The sequence below is a fragment of the Mustela putorius genome, unplaced genomic scaffold (assembly GCF_011764305.1).
Source record: "Mustela putorius furo isolate JIRA1106 unplaced genomic scaffold, ASM1176430v1.1 tig00001130_pilon_pilon_pilon, whole genome shotgun sequence".
Lineage (NCBI taxonomy): Eukaryota > Metazoa > Chordata > Mammalia > Carnivora > Mustelidae > Mustela > Mustela putorius.
Genome location: NW_025421584.1, coordinates 1,912,836 through 1,932,073, shown reverse-complemented (window position 1 = coordinate 1,932,073; position 19,238 = coordinate 1,912,836). Strand labels below are relative to the sequence as shown.

Genomic DNA, 19,238 nt, shown 5'->3' with positions numbered 1-19,238 from the left:
TGTGCTTATATATGGTTGGACTTCATAACTGTTCTGTGAACTAATAAATGAATTGAGATGGCTATCAGAATTTTACAAAAAACTGGTTTTTTATTCTTTACCAGTAAAATTATTAGAAAACATCAGTTTATTAAATCTTTTAAAAATATTTTAAAGGATTTTTTAGAATTTAATTTTTTCTCAGTGCTCCAATATTTATTGATTATGGACCACACCCAGCACTCCATGCAATTTGTGCCCTCCTTAATACCCACCACCAGGCTCAACCAACCCCCCACGCCAACCCCTCCAAAACCCTCAGTTTGTTTCTCAGAGTACACCACTCTCATGGTTTGTCTCCCCCTCCGAGTTCCTCCAACTCACTTTTCCTCTCTATCTCCCAATATGCTCCATGTTATTACTTGCTCCACAAATAAGTGAAACCATATGATAATTGACTCTCTCTGCATGACCTAGTTCACTCAGCATGATCTCCTCCAGTCCCGTCCATGTTGATACAAAAGTTGGGTATTCACCCTTTCTGCTGGAGGCATAATATTCCATTGTATATATGGACCATATCTTCTTTATCCATTTGTCTGTTGAAGGGCATCTTGGCTTTTTCCACAGTTTGGGGATTGTGACCATTGCTGCTATGAACATTGGGGTACAGATGGCTCTTCTTTTCACTACATCTGTATCTTTGGGGTAAATCCCAGTAGTGCAATTACGGGGTCATAGGGAAGCTCTATTTTTAATTTCTTAAGGAATCTCTGCACTGTTCTCCAAAGTGGCTGTACCAACTTGCATTCCCACCAATAGTGTAAGAGGGTTCCCCTTTCTCCACATCTTCTCCAACACTTGTTGTTTACTGTCTTGTTGATTTTGGCCATTCTAACTGGTGTAAGGTAGTATCTCAATGTGGTTTTGGTTTGAATATCCCTGATGGCTAGTGAAGATGACCATTTTTTCATGTGTCCATTAGCCATTTGTATGTCTTCTTTGAAGAAGTGTCTGTTCATGTCTCTGCCCATTTTTTGATGCGATTTTCTGTTTTTTTGTGTGTTAAGTTTGAGGAGTTCTTTATTAGATCTTGGATATCAGCCTTCTGTCCATAGTGTCATTTGCAAATATTTTCTCCTATTCCATGGGTTGTATATTTGTTTTGTTGATTGTTTCATTTGTTGAAACTATTTTTTCTTGAGGAGGTCCCAAAAAGTTCATTTTCACTTTTGTTTCCTTTGCCTTTGGAGACATGTCTTGAAAGAAGCTGCTGTGGCCTATGTCGAAGAGATTACTGCCTATGTTCTCCCCTAGGATTTTGATAGATTCCTGCCTCACATTGAGGTCTTTGATCCATTTCGAGTTTATCTTTGTGTATGGTATAAGAGAAATGTCGAGCATTTAAGAGAGAGGGATAGAGAGTAAGAGACAGCATAAGAGGGGAGAAGGCCACTGAGCCAAAGGCAGTGGCTTAACCAACTGAGCCACCCAGGCTCCCAAAAATATTAGCTTTGTTTTTTTAAAGATTTTATTTGTTTATTTGACAGAGAGAGATAGAGATCACAAGTAGGCAGACAGAGAGGAAAGAAAGCAGGCTCACTGCTGAGCAGAGAGCCCAATGCAGGACCTGATCCCAGGACCCTGGGGTCATGACCTGAGCTGAAGGCAGAGGCTTTAACCCACTGAGTCACCCAGGCACCCCCATTCCTTGATAATTTTAGATATTCAGTGCCTTTGATAGTATCATGAATGGTTATGGATTTATTAGGGACTTTGAATTATCTGGTTATATTTACTTAATATTTGTTTAGATTCTGGGGGAAGGGGGAAGATTTTATTTATCAATCTATCATAGATTATTACTTTTGGCTTATAAAGTTCTAAATTACAAAAGCTGAAGATTCCTGTACCAACAGTGTCATTGACACATATATAGTATACTCAATAAGTGTCCGTTTGGGAATAAACAGTTGAATGAATAAATGAATGCCCATTGATCAGCTTCTGTAGAAGAAGCAAATCTTGAGTTGTTTGAAAGTAGATTTTCAATATTGCCTACATATGTAGTCTTTTTATTTAAAAAATGGTTAAGATTTATGAATTATTATTACAATTATAGCTAAAATTGGAATACTAATAGATTCACTTGCTATCTGATTACTTAAAAACACTTAAACATTACTTTCACCATATGTTGTAAAACACGTGTTTTGAAGGCACATTTCCTGGATTTGAATTCTGGGTCTACTCCTGACCACCTGTACTAGCTTTGGGAAGTTACATTTTTCTGTGCCTCATTTTCTTCCTGTGTAAAATACCTAATATAATTACCTATGTTTTGTAAGATTGTTGTGAGGCTTAAAATAGCTTTAAAACATGTGAAGTTTTCATAAAAATGCATAGTATTTACACAATAGATCCTCAAAATACTAATATCATGATTATTTAAAAAGGGTTTCTTCCATATCAGAACGTAACTTGAAGTTTCCAAATAGTTTTTAGAACCAGTAAAAGCTTTATTTATTGAAAATGACAACAAAAAATGTGGTATATTTCTTCGTATCAAATAATGCAAGTTATGTTATGATTTTCCTTTGCTCAGTTTGATCTGAATTTAGTGCTTTGTTAACATTATTAATAATATAGTTTAGATATGATTTAGATATTCCTTATATTTTAAGTATTTAATATTTGCCTGAAAAGAATTGGTTTTTTTTTTTTAGATATTCAAAGAAAACTTCTAGTGACAAGGAAGAGGTAAATACATATATAGAAAATTTATTAATTTATTAATTTTTAAATTTTTATTTTATTATGTTATTTTGATAATGTTTATCAGGAATATTATTCCATGATATAAAATTACTTTAGGAAAGGTATAGTGAAAAAAGAGAAAATCTGCCTTTGTTGTACAGACATATACTTTGAAAAAGTTGTTCAGAAACACTAGCTATTGATAAAGGTCGTTTTGATAAAAATCAGTCCTTTTGAAAGTACCTTTTTTTTTGCTCTTATAAAGAGATATGTGTATTTATCATCTCTCTACACTCAGTATATTTTATCAATATTCAGGGAACATTTTGAAGTAGTATTATTTATTTGTAGGTCAAAGAAACAATTGATTCTATGGATGACTTCAATGACTTAGCTTTGTCATCTGAAAGAATTTCGGAGGTTTTCCACATGCCTGACTGTCATCATATGGCTTGCATGTTGCTAATTGAACAGCATGGTATGTATTGTAAAGGTCAGACCATTGTGTAAATATGAAGCCTTTGTATGTACATTACTATAGTAATATGTGCACTTCTTGTCTAGTGCTGTACCATACAACACTGATGTGTTATAGAGCTACTCATCTCAGAAATACATTTTATATGAAAATAGAGAAATGTTGAATACTCTTAGCAAAGAGCCATAATTTCCACTATACTTTTCATCATGGGAATGGCACACCTGATGTGTGTTAACTCTCCTCTTCTGTGCCTTCACCCAAGGTCAGGTTACCACTATATTTGTCCTAGAATACTGAAACAACCTCGGGACTGTTTTCCTTGTCATGCCTCCTCCCAGAATCTTGGTCTACTCTGCAACCATAGTTACCATATATTTTTTAAAAATTTATATTTCATCACGTGACCCCCTTGCTTAAAGCTTAGCTATTACTTCTCATCGTTCTGGGATGAAAGACCACAGTTCTCAGCCTCATCTTGGATTGTTTCATATCCTTCTGTCCATATCTCAGCCACTGTTTTAGATATTTTTCCTTACAATAGAGCTTTTTTCCCCTCAACAGCTTAAGTTAGGACAACTGCACATGTATAAAGTGTATAATTTGATAGTTTTGACATATGTATATGCATATGAAACCATAACTGTAATTCTGGCAGGTAAATAACCCTTAAGTCTCGTGTCTCTTTGTAATCTCCCATTATGAAACTGCCGAATGTTTTTCTAAAGTAGTTGCAACATTTTCAGTTCCCACCAGCAATGTCTGAGAGTTCTGATTTCTCCCTGTATATTCATAACACTTAGTATTGTCAGTTTTTTAAATCTCAGATGTTCTGATGGGACTGTAGTATATGTATCGTTATGGTTTTAGTATACATTTCCCTAAGAACTTATAATGTTGCGCATATATTTGTGGGCTTATTTGCCATTTGTATATCTTCTTTGAACTGTCCAAATCCTTTGTCATTTTAGAAATTGGGTTTTCTTACCTGTTGAGTTTTGAGAATTCTTTGTATATTCTAGATATAGTTCCTTTATCACCTGTATTTTTTTTTTTTTGCAAAGATTTTCTCCCAGTCTGTGACTTTTCATTCTCTCAGCAATATCTTTTGAAGAACAGTTTTTCTTTTTTGATGAAGTTCAGTTTATACTTTGTTCTTTTATGAATTTTTGCTTTTGGTGTTCCTATATGAGAACTCTTTGCCTAGCACAAGGTCAGAGATTTTCTCTCTGCTTTCTTTTAGAAGTTTTGCAGTTGAATAACAAAGTTTTATAGTTTTAGGTCTTACATTTCGGTCTGTGATCCATGAGATCTAGTTTGTATTCTTTTTTTAAAGATTCTATTTGTTTATTTATTTATTTGACAGAGAAAGAGCGCATGAGCAGGGGGAATGGCAGGCTGAGGGAGATGGAGAAACAGTCTCCCAGCTGAGCAGAGGGCTGGAAGGGGCTCGATCCCAGGACCCGTGAATCATGACCTGAGCTGAAGGCAGCCACTTAACTGACTGAGCCATGCAAGCACTCCCATTTTGAATTCTTTTTTATTTATGATACAGGGTATGGGCCCAGGTTTATTCTTGAACTTAGTAAGTTTACTTATTAGTTTTAGTAGCTTTTTAAAAAATTCTGTCAGATTTTTCTACATAACCAAAGTATATCAAACTTTTTTTTTTTTAACTACTATTTTACTAATTTCTTAAGGTGGAGCCAAAGGTCATCAGTTTGAGGCTTTTCTTCTTTTTTAGTACATACATTCAGTGCTGTAAATGTTCATGTGAGTGCTGCTACTGCAGGATTCCAGAAACTCTTATGTGTTATATGTTCACTTCCATTCAGTTCAGAATATTTTCTAATTTCTTTTTTCTTTACTTCTTTGACCCAGGGGTTATTTAAAATTTTATTTATTTGAGAGAGAGAGAGAGAGAAAGAGAGAGCATGAGCTGGGAGGGGGGAAGAAGACTCCCCTCTAAGCAGGGAGCCCAGTGTGGGGCTTGATCCCAGGACCCTGAGATCATGACCTGAGCCGAAGGAAGACACTTAACTGACTGAGCCACCCAGGCGCCCTGACCCAGGTTTTATTTAGATGTGTGTTAATTAGTTTGCAAATATTTGAGTATTCTCCAGAGATATTTTTATTCTTGATTTCTAATTTGATTTCTTTGTGGTCATAAAACACACTCTTATGACTTCAGTTCTTTTGACTTACTTCTCCTATTATAATTTATTTTATGATCCAGAATATCGTCTCTTTCGGTAAGTGTTCCATGGATGCTTGAGAAGAACAGTTGTGTTCAAGTCTACTATGTCCTTGCTGATTTTCTGCCTACTGAAATCTCAGACTATAATTGTGAATTTGCTTGTTCCTCTGAAGTTCTGTCAATTTTACTTTATGTATTTTGAACCTGTTAATAAATGCATAAACATTTAGGTTTATTATGCTTCCTTTAGTTGACTGTTTTATCATTATTAAATGAACTTATTTACTGCTGCTAATGTTTTTTTTTGTTTTGAAATCTATTTTGTGTGGTATTAATGTAACCGCTCAGGCTCAGCTTTCTTTTGCCCAGTGTTAGTGTGGTCTGTCATGTTTCTGGCCTCTTAACACATTTGTAGTTTTTACATTTAAAATGCATTTTTTAATAGCTGGCAGATAGCTGGGTCTTCCTTTTTTATCCATTTTGATGTCTGCCATTTCCTTGAGGCTTTTAGACCATTTTCATTTAATGTGATTATTGATGTAGTCGATTTGAATCTGTCATCATGTTGTTTGACTTCAATTTGTCCTTTCCGATCTTCATTGCATTCTCTTCTTTTCTGATTTCTTTCAGATTGAGCAAGTAATTTTTATGAGTTAGTTTTATTTATGTGTGTGTGGGTATGTGTATGTATGTATTTTTCTTACTAGCTGTAACTCTGTAGTTTTGCTATTTTGGTGATTAGAGCCTAAAGTATATGACCTAAGCATCATAGTCCTCCATCTAGTAATGTTATAACAGATCATATGTCGTTTAAGAAATTATAAAGGTTTACTTCCTTTTCTTCACTCCTAGCCAGATCCTTCTGGATCTGTGGGTTTGTAGTTTTCATTAAGTTTAGAAAGGTTTTGGCCATGTTTTCTTTTCTTTTTTAAAAAAATATTGTATTCATTTATTTGAGAGAGAGAAGGAGAAAGAGGGAGAGTGCACGAGCCAGGGAGGAGTGGCAGAAGGAGGGGGAGAAGCAGACTCCCCTCTAATCAGGGAGTCTAACACCGGGCTTGATCCTAGGACCCTGAGATCATGAGATCATGACCTGAGCTGAAGGTGGAAACCACCTGACGAATCCACTCAGATGCCTCCATCGTTTTTTCTTCAAATATTTTTTTCTTGTTCTTTTCCTCTACCTCTTTGGGGAACTGTATATTAGTTACTTGAAGTTTTCTCAGTTTTCCTATGTCAAATTTCAGTCTTTTATTTTGAGCTGTCTAATGTGTGTTTATTACAATCCAGTGTGTTTTTCATGTCTGACATAATTTACATCTCTGTAAGTGCTATTTGGTTTTTCAAAAATTAGCTTCTACGCCTCCACTTACCTTTTTATGCTTTATTTGGAGTTCTATCTCAGTTAATGACAAACAGTTCGATCCTTTCCCATCCTGCTCTTATGAATTGTTAGGTGAATCCAGAGTAGTGTTCAGCCTAGAGCTCATAATTCCCCACTGCTGAGGCATGACCTACTTAACTCTATTAATTGTGCTGCGGGTTATGAGTTTTTCCAGCATGGCTAATGGGGATAGATACTGCCCCTGGTGCCATGTGAGCTCCAGGAATGGTTTCCTCTGCTCTTTCTAGATGGATCTTTCCCCCAGTGGCAGGAGATTTCCTTACGGCCATGCATTGGTTATTACTCTTCTGATCTCTAGGGTTCTTTCTTGGTTTGGTTTCTCCTCACCAGGGCTTTGACCTCTGATCTCATCTGTCTTGGTTTCACCAGACTCAGTTTCATCACCTCAACTCAGGGAGTCTGGTGGAGTCTATCGGTTTTTTCTCCTATGTCATGGCCTGGAAATTGTCCCAAGGCAGTGAGCTCAGGTATGTGTTAGGCTAACTTCCTATGTTTTCAGGGATCATTGTCCTTCATTGCCTGAATTCCTTTTCCTTGAAAATGATTTTAAAGTGTATTTTACCTGTTTTTGTTTGGCTTTTTTCAGGTAGGAAGATAAATCAGTACCTGTTACTCCATCTTGGCCAGAAGCAGATTGCAATAGAACTTTGGCACATGCTGTAGACTGTCTTTAATGCTTTCCTTCCTCGTTTGCTCACATGCTTCCTGCTCCTCCTTCATTTCTCAGAATAGTTCCTCAGGGAAATCTTCCCTTCTTACTATAGATCAAGTTATGTTATGTGATCATAGAACTCTTTTATTAGAGGAACTATCTGAATTTATAATTGTGTTCTCCTTCCCTAGACTTTAAGCTAAATAAAAGCCAGAGATCTGCAGAGCTTAGTGTAATATGTTTTGCTTTTTAAAAAAATTTTATTTATTTAAGAGACAGAGTGCATAAACAGGGGGAGGGGCAGGGACAGTGGGAGAAGCAGACTCTCCACTGAGTAGGGAGCCCAATGTAGAGCTTGATCCCAGGACCCTGGGATCATGACCTGAGTTGAAGGCAGATGCTTAACCAACTGAGACACCCAGGCATCCCTGTACTATATTTGATATTGAAATCATTCAATATATATTTGTTTAATGTATGAATGAGTGAATGTGAAAGCATACAGTCTTTTATATGCAAAAAGTACTCATATGTTTTATTTATTTTTCTTTTTTTATATTTAATTAATTTATTTGAGAACAAACATGACTGGGGGTGTGGGAAAGAACAGAGCAGGAGGGAGGAAGGGTGGATAGAATCTCAAGCAGACTCTGTGCTGAGTGGAGCCCAATGCAGGGCTCGATACGACGACTCTGGGATTATGTATGAGACCTGAGCTGAAACCAAGAGTCAGATGCTTAGCCAGCTGAGCCACCCAGGTGCCCTATATATTTTATTTGTTTTTGTTTTTTCTCTGATGTAGATTTTGCCAGTTTATTGAAAACCCAGAATGCGGTTCTTTCAAATGAAAGACAAATAGAACGTAAAAAAGATCAATGTGAACAACTTAAAAGAAAAAATAAAGAAATGGAAAATATGGCTAAGGGACTACAAAAGAATCTATCAAAAACAAAAGAAATAATATCTAAGTTGGAGCTTCAAAAAATAAAATGGGAGGATGAACTCTGCAGTTTGAGGTATGATATCTTGGTTTTAAGGAAATACTTGTACTATTTACCTTGTGTGTGTGTGTGTGTGTGTGTGTGTGTGTGTGTGTGTTTTTAATAGGCTCCACACCCAATATATTTAGGGCTTAAAGTCAAGAGTGATATCAAGAGTCACATGCTCTACCAGTTGAGCCAATGAGGCACGCCTTGTATTATTTGCTTTTATCTAGAGATGCATAGATGTTTTGAAATTGCTAACTTACCTTGGATTTTATAGGGAAGAAAACTTCTTTAGTACTGTGAAGTATGAGATTCTTCAAAATAATATAGCAAGTTCTTAACAGTGAATACTTTTAATAATTTAATGAATATTCCAAAACATAATTTTAATGACCATATAGAAATCCACCATGTGGAAACCTCATTATTTACCAAATTGAATTTTGGGTTTTTTACCCCCATTTTTCTATACTTTAATTAATGCTGTAAGGAATGTTTTTTATATAAATCTGTTTCTACATTTCTGGTTACTCAGAATAAATTCTTCAATGTAGTGTTGTTAAAGTATAAAAATTTTTAAAGAACATCTTTGATCCTATTTTTAAATTGTTCTCAGGAAATTTTATATTAATTTAGATGCCCATCAACAGAGTAGAAAATGGCCATTTTTCTCAAGACAGAAAAAATTTTAAAAACTAGTTTTAAACATATGCGTGATTAAAAGGTGAAATAGAAAATGATTACTGCTAAGTTTTTCAGCATCTCTCTTATATGTTGATGAAATTAATTCAAAAAAAAAAAAAGTCTATGCTGCAAGCACATATCACTATTATTTACTTAATATAGACCCTGTGTTATAAAAAGAGTTTTCAAATGATTTATTAAATGGATAATAGGGAAAATCAATAATACATTATATGTTATGCTGAGTGAAATAAGTCAAGCAGAGAGAGTCAGTTATCATATGGTTTCACTTATTTGTGGAGCATAAAAAATAGCATGGAGGACATGGGGAGATAGAGAGGAGAAGGGAGTTGGGGGAAATTGGAAGGGGAGGTGAACCATGGGAGACTATGGACTCTGAAAAACAATCTGAGGGTTTGGAAGGGGTGGGGGGTGGGAGGTCGGGGTACCTGGTGGTGGGTATTATAGAGGGCACAGATTGCATGGAGCACTGGGTGTGGTGCAAAAATAATGAATACTGTTATGCTGAAAATAAATAAAAAATAAATTTAAAAAAGAAAAAAAAAAGATGTATAAATGTGTAATTTGAGTGTCACCTGTGATGAGAATTGGCAAGCTGTATATTTGAGTATTCTGTTATCTAAAACTGAAAATTTGCTATAGACTATTTTCTCAAAAATAATCCATATGTTTATGTTATAGAGCTACAGTCCAAATTTGCATGTATAATCTTCAACAGAAGGCTTTTCACATACATTTTTAAATTAATCTGTTTTTTAAAATTTTTTATATTTTTAATTTATTTTTTATTTATTTTCAGCATAACAGTATTCATTATTTTTGCACCACACCCAGTGCTCCATGCAATCCATGCCCTCGATAATACCCACCACCTGCTACACTGACCTCCCATACCCCACCACTTCAAACCCCTCAGATTGTTTTTCAGAGTCCATAGACTCTCGTGATGCACCTCCCCTTCCAATTTACCCCAAGTCCCTTCTTCTCTCTAACACCCCTTGTCCTCCATGCTATTCGTTATGCTCCACAAATAAGTGAAACCATATGATAATTAACTCTCTCTGCTTGACTTATTTCACTCAGCATAATCTCTTCCAGTCCCGTCCATGTTGCTACAAAAGTTGGGTATTCATCCTTTCTGATGGAGGCATAATACTCCATAGTGTATATGGACCACGTCTTCCTTATCCATTCCTCCGTTGAAGGGCATCTTGATTCTTTCCACAGTTTGGCGACCGTGGCCATTGCTGCTATAAACACTGGGGTACAGATGGCCCTTCTTTTCACGACATCTGTATTTTTGGGGTTAATACCCAGTAGTACAGTTGCAGGGTCATAGGGAAGTTGTATTTTTAATTTCTTGAGGAATCTCTACACTGTTCTCCAAAGTGGCTGCACTAACTTGCATTCCCACCAACAGTGGAAGAGAGTTCCCCTTTCTCCACATCCCCTCCAACACATGTTGTTTCCTGTCTTGCTAATTTTGGCCATTCTAGCTGGTGTAAGGTGGTATCTCAATGTGCTTTTAATTTGAATCTCCCTGTTGGCTAGTGATGATGAACATTTTTCCATGTGTCTGATAGCCTTTTGTTTGTCTTCATTGGAGAAGTGTCTGTTCATATCTTCTGCCCATTTTTTGTTATGATTGTCTCTTTTGTGTGTGTTGAGTATGAGGAGTTCTTTATAGATCCTGGATATCAACCTTTTGTGTGTACTGTCATTTGCAAATATCTTCTCCCATTCTGTGGGTTGCCTCTTTGTTTTCCTGACTGTTTCCTTTGCTGTGCAGAAGCTTTTGATTTTGATGAAGTCCCAAAAGTTCATTTTCACGTTTGTTTCCTTTGCCTTTGGAGACATATCTTGAAAGAATTTGCTGTGGCTTATATCGAAGAGATTACTGCCTATGTTCTCCTCTAGTATTATGATGGAGTCCTGTCTTGCATTAAGGTCTTTTATCCATGTAGAAGAATGAAACTCGACCATTCTCTTACACCATACACAAAGATAAACTCAAAATGGATAAAAGACCTCCATGTGAGACAGGAACTTCTCTTTTTAAATATTAACTAAATTATCTTTTCTAATGGAGGAGTAATTATGAGTATGTGGAAAAAACAATACTTTTCCATTCTTTCTTGAATAATATCAAAATTCCTTTCCCTAATGTATCTCCCAGAGATGTCTCCCAGAGATACTAGTACTAAGCAGCATAATGCTTTTTCATTGCTTCTTTTCAACTATATATATCTTTTGGAAGAGATTGAAGTGAGAAATTACAAACATGAGCCCTAGAAAGGAAAATAATTGAGAACATAGAAATTTCATTTGGATAATAAACCAGCATATGTGGCACCAGATCATAACATGAGCTTTTTATTGTTTACAAAACAAATTTTAAAATAAGTACATTTATTTGCAGATTTACTCTAAAACAAGAAAAACAAAAAAGAATAAATGCTGAAAGCTTATATGGAAAGATTCAGGAGGAACTAACAAAAAGAGAAGAGCAGTATAAGAAAGAAGTTGAAATGAAACAAGAACTTGAATTTAATCTTAGAGCAGTAGATATGGAATTGAGGACTCTAAGAAATAATGTCAATCAGGTAAGTCTTTGATAAAAATTGCATATTTCCATCACTATTATTTATAATATCCCTTTGATTTAATGTGTATTACTTAGGTATAAAATAGATAAAAAATTTAGTTTTATACTCATAGGAACTATGATATTTATAGCTAAAATCATTAATTTATTGGAATTCTTGGCTTCTCATATAAACCCTATGTGTATTTTCTGAATGAAGGGATGGAGGGTAAATTGAAATAAATATGCATGTTGGCTATCTTTTAAAAAATATTTTATTTATTTTTAGAGAGAGAGAGCATGAGTAGGGGATGTGTAGAGGGGGTGGGAAAAGGAGGGATAAGAATCTCAAGCAGACTCTGAGTGCAGAGCCTGACTCAGGGTTGGATCTTAAAACCTTGAGATCATGACCCGAGCTGAAACCAAAAGTAGGACACTTAACCAACTGAGCTACCCAGGCACCCCAGTTTTGGATCTTTTTTTTTTTTTTTTTTTTTTTTAAAGATTTTATTTATTTATTTGACAGAGAGAAATCACAAGTAGATGGAGAGGCAGGCAGAGAGAGAGAGAGGGAAGCAGGCCCCTGCTGAGCAGAGAGCCCGATGTGGGACTCGATCCCAGGACCCTGAGATCATGACCTGAGCCGAAGGCAGCGGCTTAACCCACTGAGCCACCCAGGCGCCCCCAGTTTTGGATCTTTTATATTAAAATATAGGCTAAATCACCTTGAGACTAATGATGGAATTAGTTAAGTGTTTTGTAAAGAAATTTTATTTCACATACTATATCTACCTGTATATCTATGACAAATTTAGCTGTCATTTTTATTAAAATTTGTGTTATTCATGTAGGATAAAAATCCTTGTATTTAAAAAGGCTACTTCTTTTGAACATTTTTTTAAGTTCTCTTAAACTTTTACTTTGTTAATATATATTTATAAAATATAAAATTAAAAAATATATATTATATATAAAATATAGTATATATATGTTTATATATGTATATATGTATATATATGTATATATGTATATATGTATATATATATGTGTTTGTATATATATATTTTCTCCATGTATATATGTATATATATTTTAAAAGCCAACACTGCAAACATAGAGGATTTTTAAAGCATGCATATTTTGAAATTGAGATTCAATTAAGTGGATTAACTTGACAGCTCCAGATTTCCCAAGTGAACTGAATAAAAAGTACAGTATCTCAGTACTTTTTATACATATATACAAGTATATATTTATAAGTATAAATATATGTATATATGTATATACATATATACTTTAATATATGTATACATTTATGCAAACTATACATAGTACCTTTATATACATTTTAGGTTGGCTCGATTTTATTCTTATTTATATAAATTTGAATTTTTAGTCTGAAATCGTGTATCCAATGACCTTTTAATCCTTTGAAGGCCCTTCCTTTTCATTAAATCATAATTTGGGGCAATTGTGATGAGCTTTAGCAAAACTATATTTGATTTAATCTTCCCACTGCTATTTATAATTTTTTAAGCAATTTTACAAATAATTTTCTCATTTCAAATCTCAGTTACTATCATTTGGGCCTAAGTTTATCCAACAGAAAGAGAATTGTATCTCTGTAATTTATTAATTGGGCATTGGATCTCCATTTTCAGATTAATGAGGGGTGGCAGAATTCTTGTGTAGCAGGAATGGAGGTCAGAGAGAGAGGTGAAAGCCAGGTCATCTAGGGTCTTGAAGGCCATTAGAATGACTTCACTTATGTTCTGAGATAGTTATCTATTAAAAGGATTTGAGCAGAGGATTGAACATGTGAGGAACTCTGACATTAATTGAAGCCTCTAATAAAAAAGAAGGAAAACATTTCATACTGTAGAATTTACCAATGCTAGTCCCACCTATATACCCATTTCTTTTTGAGACTTCAGTCGATTGGGAAGCTTTGGGAAAATTCACCCACAAGGAAAGGATAGTGGGGCTGAATTAATTAACTAAGTAACATAATACTGACTAGGCAGATAACATCTTTTTGTGTATTTAACCAAATTCATTAAACAGCCATAATGTGTACATGTTAGGAAAAGGAGATGAATCGATGTTTGTAGTGAAATTTTCCAGGTACATAGGTTAAAGTTATATATTGTTAACATATCTTAATAGTAAGATGATTTATAAAACCAGTAACAGAAATGTCTTATTAGGGTTCTATGAGACAACTTCAAGAAGAACTGGCCAATACCCTAAAAACACTGTCTATGTCAGAGGCTTCACTGGAGGTGAAATCACGTTGTTGTACAAATTTAGAAGATGAGGTAAAAGACTTAAAGGAAAAACTGGCTCAGAGTAAGAATCAGGTATGTATGAAATGTAACATTTCAAGTTAATCTGTAGTTGGTTAAATAATATGAAGTGTTTTAGGATGCTTATTTCCATGGACCACTTCCTTCTCTTTTTCATTATAATTAATTTAGTATAATTTTAGTATCTTCACAATATACTTATTTCTTAAACTTTGACTTTCATTCTGTTATTTGTTTTATACATTTTTTTCTTATGGTAGTTACCCTTAGGAAAGTTAAATCTTATACATTATTCTTCACAGAAATTGGGACTTTTTTTCCTACTAAATAATTTTTTTTAAAGACTTATTTATTCATTTATGGTGGGGGCGGTTGGAGAGGCATAGGGAGATGGAGAGAATTTCAAGCAGACCCCTGCCCAGCAGAGAGCCCCAAGCTGGCTTGATTCCATGACCCATAAGATCATGACCTGAGATAAAATCCTGAGTTGGATGCTTGACCAACTGAGCCACCCAGGTGTGCTAAATAATGTTTTTTTAATGATCTCTCTGTTACCATCATGAGCTAAGCCATGTAAAAGCAGAAGATAATGTTTAATAGAATGTTTCAGAAAATTATCTTATTTCTCATCTTCATTTTTTTGAATGGATACAGAATCTGTACTGATTTCAGGATAACTTGTGCAGAAAAGTGATTTAACAAACCAGTTGAACTTAGGCATTTCCTTCATTTTCTTTTCCTTTTCAATATATAATAAATGCACAGAAATATTTAGATCATGTATACTATATATACCCAAAAGAGAGAATTAAGAAAATTATCTTGGCCTTGCCATTGGATTTTTTTAAAGCTGTATTGAGATGGAATGCACATTCCATACAATTCACCCATTTAATATTTGTAGTTCAATGTTTGGGTATATTGATAGAGTTGGGCAACCATTACTGCCATCAAGTAGAACATTTTAATTACCCTGAAAAGAAACCCTTAATCCTTGCCCCCAGGCTCAGGCAACCACCAGTCTACTTTCTGCCTCTATAGAGTTGCCCATTCTGAATATTTCATATATGAGGAAACACACAATGTGTGGTCCTTTGTGACTAGCTTTCTTCGCTTAATGTTTTTAGGGTTCATCTGTCTCATAGCATATATCAGTGCTTAGTTCCTTATTATCAAACGGTACTCCATTATGAGAAAAACCCCTTGTTCATTCATCATTTGATGCACCTTTGGGTTGTTTCCACTTTTGGGCCATTAATAATGCTGCTGTGAATGTTCATTTAGTTATTGTCTAGACATATCTTTTTATTTTCCTGCCATCACATTTTATCCTCTCAGTTAATTGGGTTGATTTCACCATCTCTCAGTCCTTTTTTTTTTTTTTTTTTTTTTTTTTTTTTTTTTTTTTTTTTTTTTTTTTGGTAGCAGATGACATAAATGGCTTTTCTAACACAGAGAAGCTGGTAGAGACTTAGATAAGATGAGAAAACATAGGAATTTATCTCAAATGAAAGAACAGGATAAAGCCATGGGTCCAGAGATTGAAGTGAGACAGATGTAAATATCACGGCTGATGGAGGATTTAAAGCAGTGATCATAGGGACACTCACTGGACTTGAGAAAAGAACAACAACATCATTGAGACCCTTACAACAGAGATGTAAGAGTTAAAAAAGAATCATAGTTGAAGAGTGGAATAAATCAGTTAAGAAACACACCTAATGCAATGAACAGCAGGCTGGAAAAAACAGAGGAACAAATTAACAACTAAGAAGTCAAAGTAAGGGAAAGCAATGAAGCCAAAGAAGGGGGAGAAAGAAAAATTATGCAAAATGAGACAAGACCTAGGGAACTCAGTGACTCCATCAAATGTAATAACATTCATGTTATAGGATTCCTAGTAGAAGAAGAGAGAAAAAAGGTGTAAGAAAACTTGTTTCTAGAAATATAGCTGAAAATGTCCCTAATCTAGGGAAGGCAACAGACATCAAGATCCAGAAGACACAGAAAACTATCAAAATCAACAATAGTGGGCTAACACCAAAACCTATTGTAAAAATTTGCAAAATATACTGATAAAGAAAACATCTTAAAAGCAGGAAAGCAAGTCAGTAACTTCCAGGGGAAACCCCTTAAGGCTAGCAGGAACTTTTTCAGCAGAAACTTTGCAAGCCAGAAGAGAGTTGTATTATCTATTCAACGTGGTGAATGGGAAAAATCTGTAGGCAAGAATACTCTATCCAGCAAGCCTATTACTCAGAATAGGAGAGATAGAGTTTCCCAGATAAAAATGTCCACCATAGCCAAACTATGGAAAGAACCTAGATGTCCATCAACAGATGAATGGATCAAGAAGATGTGGTATATATACACAATGGAATACTATGCAGCCATCAAAAGAAAGGAAATCTTGCCATTTGCAACAACATGGATGGAACTAGAGCGTATCATGCTTAGCGAAATAAGTCAAGCAGAGAAAGACAACTATCATATGATCTCCCTGATATGAGGAAGTGGTGATGCAACATGGAGGCTTAAGTGGGTAGAAGAATAAATGAAACAAGATGGGATTGGGAGGGAGACAAACCATAAGTGACTCTTAATCTCACAAAACAAACTGAGGGTTGCCGGGGGGAGGGGGTTTGGGAGAAGGGGGTGGGATTATGGACATTGGGGAGGGTATGTGATTTGGTGAGTGCTGTGAAGTGTGTAAACCTGGTGATTCACAGACCTGTACCCCTGGGGATAAAAATATATGTTTATAAAAATAAAAAATTAAAAAACAAACAAACAAACAAACAAACAAAAACTAAACGAGTTTGTGACTACTAAACTAGCCCCACAAGAAATATTAAAGGGGACTCTTTGAGTGGAAAGAAGAGACCAAATGTGACACTATAAAGGCAGGAAACACAAAAGTAGTAAAAATGAACATTTATATAAAAAATAAGTTTAGGAACTCAGGAAAAAATGATATAAAATGTAATACTTTACCTAAAGCATGGGGAGAAGAAGAGAAAAGAATGGGCTCAAACTTAAAGACCAGCAGCTTAATATAGACTGCTATATGCAGAAGAGGTTATATACAAATTATATATCAAAACCCACTAATAGTGGTGCCTGTGTGGCTTAGTTGGTTAAACATCTGACTTGATTTCAGCTCAGGTCATAATCTCAGGATTGTGAGATTGAATCCTGCACTGCACTCTATTCTGGCCATGGAGTCTGCTTAAGGTTCCCTTTCCCTCTCCCCAATCCACTCAAGCCCTCTCAAAAAAAACAAAACAAACAAACAAACAAACAAAAAAAAAAACCACACTGATAAACACTCAAAGAGGAGAAAGAAATCCAAATATATCACTGAAGAAAACCAGTAAAACATCGAAGACACAAAAATGATCAGAGAAAATATCCAGAAACAACCACAAAGCAAGTAGTAAAATGACAAATACATATCTATCAATAATTACTTTGGATATAAATGGGGTAAGTGCTCCAATCAAATTACATAGGATGTCAGAGTGGATTAAAAAAAAGAAGAAGAAGAAAAAAAAAACAAGACCCATGGTATAAGCCACTTGCAAGAGTTTTATTTTTATCATAAGGACACCTGCAGATTGGAAGTCAGGGGATGGAAAAAACATGTATCCTGCAAATGGATATAAAAAGAAAGCCAGAATAGTAATACTTACATTGGACAAAATAGAGTCTAAAAGAACGACTGCAGTAAGAGACAAGAGCACTATATCATAATGAAGAGGACAATCTGACAGGAAGAAGAACTATCTATTGTAAATATTTATGCACCCAACATGGGATCACCCATGTACCTAAAACAATTAATGACTAACATAATTGATAATAATACAATAATACTAGGGTCCTTTAATTTTATTATATCTGTTTTAAATGAAATTCATTTCTTTTATTCCCACTTGCAAAAGTATCCATGAAGACAATGTACAATTCGGATATTTTAGGAAGGAATAGAAATAATCAATAGTTGGGTACTTTAACTCACCAGTTACATCAATGGACAGATCAGAAAGTCAACAAAGAAACAGTGGCTTTATATGATGCACTGGACTAGATGGACTAAGGAGATATATTCAAAATATTCCATCCTTAAACAACAGAATACACATTCTGGAACATTCTGTAGAATAGATCACATGTTAGGCAACAAAACAAGTCTTTTTTTTTTTAATTTAATTTTTTTTCAGTGTTCCCAAATTCATTGTTTATGTACCACACCCAGCGCTCCATGCAATACAATGCCCTCCATAATACCCACAAAACTGGTCTTAATAAATACAAGAAGACTGAAGTCATACCATGCACCTTTTCTGATCACAATACTATTTAAATTAGAAGTCAGCCATAGGAAACAATCTGAAAGACCACAAATACATGTTGGTTAAGTAACATTCTACTAAACAATGAATGGACCAATGAGGAAATAAGAGAATAAATTTTTTAAAATACATGGAAGCAAATTAAATTGAAAACACAATTGCCCAAACTTTTGAAATACAGTAAATATGGTTCTAAGAGGGAAGTATATAGCAATGCAGGCCTACCTCAAGAAATAAGAAAAATATACAACAACCTAACCATAAACTAAAGAAGCTAGAAAAAGAACAACAAATGAAGCCTAAAGGCAGCAAAAGGAAGGAGATAATAAAAATTAGAGCAGTAGTAGTAGTAGGTAGCTCAGTTGGTTAAGCAGCAGACTCTTGATTTCAGCTCAGGTCACGATCTCAGAGACCTGGAATTGAACCCTGCTTTTGGCTCTGTGCTCAGCAGGGAGTCTACTCGAGGATTCTATCACTCCCTCTCCATTTGACCCTCCCCCCGCTTTCTCTCTCTCTCTCAAATACATTTTTTTTAAACTAGAGCAGAAGTAAACACTATAGAAACCTTAAAAAGACAAAAAATAGGAGAGATCAATGAAACCAGGAACTGGTTCCTTGAAAAAATTAATAAAACCGATAAGGCTTTAGCCAGAGTTATCAGAAAGAAGAGAAAAAGGACCCCAATAAAATCACAGATGAGAGAGGAGAAATAACAATCAACACCACATAAATGCAAACAATTATAAAAGAATATTATGAATGACTATATGCCAACAATTTGGATGATGTAGAAGAAATGGATAAATTCCTAGAAACATATAAATTACCAGAACT

General features: G+C 34.9%; 1 protein-coding gene across 1 annotated transcript in view; it reads left to right on the top strand.

Moving 5' to 3' along the window:
• Nucleotides 1-19,238, top strand: part of LOC123394002 (ankyrin repeat domain-containing protein 26-like) — a 109,998-nt gene that overhangs the window by 63,788 nt on the left and 26,972 nt on the right. The window contains exons 14-18 of the mRNA XM_045087424.1: nucleotides 2,706-2,739; nucleotides 3,088-3,214; nucleotides 8,271-8,484; nucleotides 11,579-11,762; nucleotides 13,951-14,103. Coding sequence (XP_044943359.1) covers nucleotides 2,706-2,739; nucleotides 3,088-3,214; nucleotides 8,271-8,484; nucleotides 11,579-11,762; nucleotides 13,951-14,103 — 712 coding nt within the window. The remainder of the gene's footprint in view (nucleotides 1-2,705; nucleotides 2,740-3,087; nucleotides 3,215-8,270; nucleotides 8,485-11,578; nucleotides 11,763-13,950; nucleotides 14,104-19,238) is intronic.